The sequence below is a fragment of the Lampetra fluviatilis genome, chromosome 6, assembly GCF_964198595.1.
Source record: "Lampetra fluviatilis chromosome 6, kcLamFluv1.1, whole genome shotgun sequence".
Lineage (NCBI taxonomy): Eukaryota > Metazoa > Chordata > Hyperoartia > Petromyzontiformes > Petromyzontidae > Lampetra > Lampetra fluviatilis.
In genome coordinates, this window is record NC_136280.1 from 12,790,725 (window position 1) to 12,795,023 (window position 4,299).

Genomic DNA, 4,299 nt, shown 5'->3' on the forward strand with positions numbered 1-4,299 from the left:
ATACGGTCTGAATTGGCCTGTAACAAGATAGGCAACTGATAAGGGGTTGACCAGGTATGGGAATCAGGGATCGGGATCGAGCCCCACGGCCTCCTGCATAGCAGACGAGGGAGTGAACATCTCGCCACCGTGTCGCGCCCTCAATTATGATCATTATGATAATGATGTGAAGCGGACGTGTCATGCCCAATCGGGCTACCCTGGGCGTGTGCGCGTGGTCGCGTAAAGCGGTTACGGGACACTCGTTCCTCTGTTTCAGGGACTCGATCTGTCGCATCGCAGGGACATCGCGCATTCTACTTTGTCGGGGACAAAGTTCCCCCGTTTCTCTTGAGCTCTCCTTGGGGGTTGAGTCGCCGCTGCTGCGGCTTGGGCTGAGAGTTGTCTCAGCCACAGCCGTTCAGCAGTAAACGGTGGCCGTAGCAAGAGTGGGTCACGCGCGCAGTGACGGGCGACAATAAGTTACTGCAACGGCAGCGACAAACAAAAGAAGAAGTTGTGGCTTACGTCAACCGCAGCGGGGGGGGGGGTAACAACGACACAAGTGACAGCGCTCGGTCAGTTGGCCCCAGAAGTGTGTGAGCAATGGGTCTCCGCTCGACGCTGGTCCGGCGATGTCAACTGCTGATCGTCTTGCTCGCCCTGTCCCTGCTGATGACCGCGATTCCGCACCACCAGATATTCGCGAGCCTCAACGAGCTGCTGTGGAAGCACGCGGGACGTTTGCCGCAGCCCAGCGTCAACGCGGTTGCAGGTGGTGACGGTGGCGACGTGGGAGTCGATGGTGGTGGTGCCGATGATGATGATCGACGTGCTTTTGACGTCGGCCAATTGCACGCCGTTCGCGGCGACAGCGGCAGGGAACCGTCGACGAACATCCCCGAGTTTCGGTACCTGCTCAACGAGCCCGACACGTGCCGGCCTCGTGCACCCTTCCTCGTCGTCCTCGTCGCCTCCGAGTCTACCGAGTTCGAGGCCCGCGAGGCCATCCGCGAGACGTGGGCCAGCGAGAGCGTGGCGCTGCGCGGCGTCTCCTTCAGGCGCCTCTTCCTCCTCGGCACCGCGAACCCCGCGAGCGACGCGCAGCGGCGCATCGAGGAGGAGAGCCGACGGCACGGAGATCTCATCCAGCAGAACTTCACGGACGTCTACCACAACCTGACGCTCAAGACGCTGATGGGCCTCCACTGGGTGTCCGTGCACTGCCCGCACGCCTCGTACGTCATGAAGACGGACAGCGACATGTTCGTGAACCTGGAGGTCCTGGTCAAAGCTGTCCTCGAGCAGCAGGTGAACGAGGGGCAGCAGCAGCAGGAGGGGGGTGAGATTACGCAGCATGAGCGAGTCCCACGTCCCGACTACTTCACGGGCTACGTGATGCGCGGGTTCCTGCCGAACCGCAACCCCGAGAGCAAGTGGTACATGGCCGAGGACGTGTACCCGGGGGCAAGCTACCCGACGTTCTGCTCGGGCACAGGCTACGTGATGTCGGCCCCGTTGGCCACTCGTCTCTACCGCGCGTCCCTCGCGATCCCGCGGCTCCGGCTGGAGGACGTCTACGTGGGTGTGTGCCTGGACAGCCTGGGCGTGGAGCCCGTCTTCCCGCCGTACGAATTCCACTTCAATCATTGGCGGGTGTCCTACTCGCCGTGCCAGTACAGCCGCATCGTGACCTCGCATGCGTTCTCACCGAGTGAGCTGCGCCACTATTGGCATGACCTGCAGCGGCACCGGGACGAGCCGTGCGGATAGCGCGGCGGGGTGGGGTTGGAGGTGGCTTGGCTTGGATGGGCTGGGCTGCGTGGGTACTGGAGTAGAGTAATTTTTAAAAACATGATAAGGTATCGCTGAGTTGATCAGGGTGGCTGTGAGCTCGAGATTACACTGTGGTTGTTTTTTTTTACGACAATTTGCGGTTTGCAGAGCACAGGCTCAAAAGTCTATAAGGGAAATAATGAAATAAAAGAATACAAATTTAACATACTATAATCATTTTTTATTTTTATTCTTTTATTATCTCCCTTCTACGTGACTTTACCGAAAGAACCAAGAACATGAATACCTGCAGTCACAAAAGCTTTAAATCGAAAGATAGCACTATTGAATGTACAATAATAACCAGGAATGAATGCGTGTCTTGAATTGAGAGCAATGGTAGGGACACGGAGATTACAGTCGGTGTGAACTCGGGCTCGATGGGGTGGGCCGGGGGCTTGAAGTTAATACTGCAGTGGCAGCGGTCTCGCGACTGACTATTGCTATGGCGTACAACGTGGTTGACAGGCATTGGCCCCGGTACAACTAATAACTAAACGCCCCCCCCACCCCCCATCTACTTCCCCATTTACAAAGACAAATATCCCCCGTGTAACCTTTAACAGGCTTCATCTTCTTGGTTCTTTCGGTAGAGTCACGTAGAAGGGAAATGATAAAATAATAAAAATAAAACATAATAAAATAATTCTCACGACGTTTCGGCCACAACGCAAGCAGCCGTCCTCAGGTGAAGAACAGGTCTGTCGGAAAGACAGCGTCTGAATGAACACCACCAGGCTTGGCAGCGTATATTTAAGCTGGGTTGGAGGGGGAAGAGCGCCTTTATTATTTCCCTTCTACGTGACTTTACCAAAAGAGCCAAGAAGATGAATCCCTGCAGTCACGAAAGCTTTAAATCGAAACTTTAACAGGCTGTTGTGGCACGTGCCGTTAGCGAGTAGCACCTATGAAGACCGGCAGAGTGGAATACGAGGTAGTGGAGTAGTCAGCACCACGACCGGCCGCCTTTGTCTCTCTAGTGGCGATGTTTACACAACGCACCAGGTGCTCGCAATCGATATATACTCTATTTGATTGGATATTGAGTTCACGGGAGTGTCAACGATATTGATATCTGGAGTGATCGATATTTAAAGCCATTCGCGGTTGACATTGATTGGCTGTGCGCGGTGGAGGTGGTGCGTTGGGAGTCGAGGTTGGTGGATCATGCAAAGATCGCCGTTGGCTCTGAGACTCCCACGCAGCAGGTCGGGCCACGTCAGTGGTTCTCAACCGGGGGGGGTGGGGGGCACGCGTTCATTATTCGTACGTTGTTTTCTCAGAACGCTGTTGAGAAACCACTGGGCGACGTGCGATGTGAATTCACGCTTTCCCCGCTCGAGCCGGGTCATATCAACTGAGCCGCAGTGGCGAGGGGGACCGACGGACGGCAGAATTGAATAACGCAAATGGTTACGTCTTGTTTCAGCACATTCATTGCAATAACATAGGTATATTGATAAACGATTGTATGTATGGGAGATCGACAACGCGAACCACGGGCACATGTATAAATGATATCGATACTGTATACATACCTGTCAACCCATACGGTTTACCCGTATTCTTGTGCAGGGAAATTGAGTGAAAAAATGTTTTTGTAATGTTTTTGTGTTTCTCCCTCGTGATGGGACTTTGTCGGATGAACGTTGAGATTAATAAGGGGCACAGGGTGACCAACAAGGTCTGAATTGGTCTGTAATAAGGTAGGCAACTGATACGGGGTTGACAGGTGTGTGTGTGTGTACGATATAGGCTACCCGCCACTATACTTGTCGACGGTTCCTTTTGGAATGCAGTCGGATTTCAAAACCAGTTTACCACCACCACCACCACCATTGTCTGCTCCCACTCGTTCCGGTTGATTTCCACCACCCGGCCGTTCTGAGAGCCGAGGTGGAAATTCAGCATTCCTGTCTCGCGTTTGGACAGCCCGTTGCGGACTGTTCACACGTGCTCCTTAAATTTATCGACCTCAAAAAATGATGATGAGCAGAGTCAACCCTCTGACAGCGATTGGAACTCGGACACGCTTACCATTGTAAGTCAAGCGCCACAGCGCCACCACCAAGCATTTTAGTATTTTGTATACCGGCTCGTCTCGTATAACGAGCGTTCTTTCTACGAGAATTCGCTATAACGAGCACATTTTTTTACTAATTTGTTCTCAAAACAACTAAAATGTTCGCTTAGCGAGCGGAGACTGATCGATCAATATGCGTCCCGTGGCCACAAGGGACGCACGGTGGCCCGCAGCTGTTTGTTTACCAGCTGTGCTGTGCTGCGTGCCCGCGCGTTTCGTCGTGTGGAGGGACTGTGCCTCGTGGTGGCACTGATGGGTGGGTAGGGGGAGGGTGTTGGTGGCGGCGCTGAGGACAGCAAGTCGCACTCCGTATGTATGTTGAACTTCTTTCGCGCCGTACGTAGCCAACCGTGCTCATCGGATGTGCAGGGGAAGAACAACAAATTAAACACAAAAAGAAA

At 53.8% G+C, this 4,299-nt stretch overlaps 1 protein-coding gene across 1 annotated transcript; it reads left to right on the top strand.

Annotated features, from left to right (window-relative positions):
• Nucleotides 1-585: 585 nt before the first annotated feature.
• Nucleotides 586-1,752, top strand: LOC144932916 (beta-1,3-galactosyltransferase 2-like). Its single transcript, XM_078857313.1, has one exon. It carries the CDS (start codon nucleotides 586-588, stop codon nucleotides 1,750-1,752), a length of 1,167 nt encoding a protein of 388 aa, XP_078713439.1.
• The last annotated feature ends 2,547 nt before the right edge of the window (nucleotides 1,753-4,299 follow it).

Bases quoted from the DNA above. Each gene is read 5' to 3' on its own strand.
- LOC144932916 (XM_078857313.1), top strand. From the start codon at position 586: ATGGGTCTCCGCTCGACGCTGGTCCGGCGATGTCAACTGCTGATCGTC.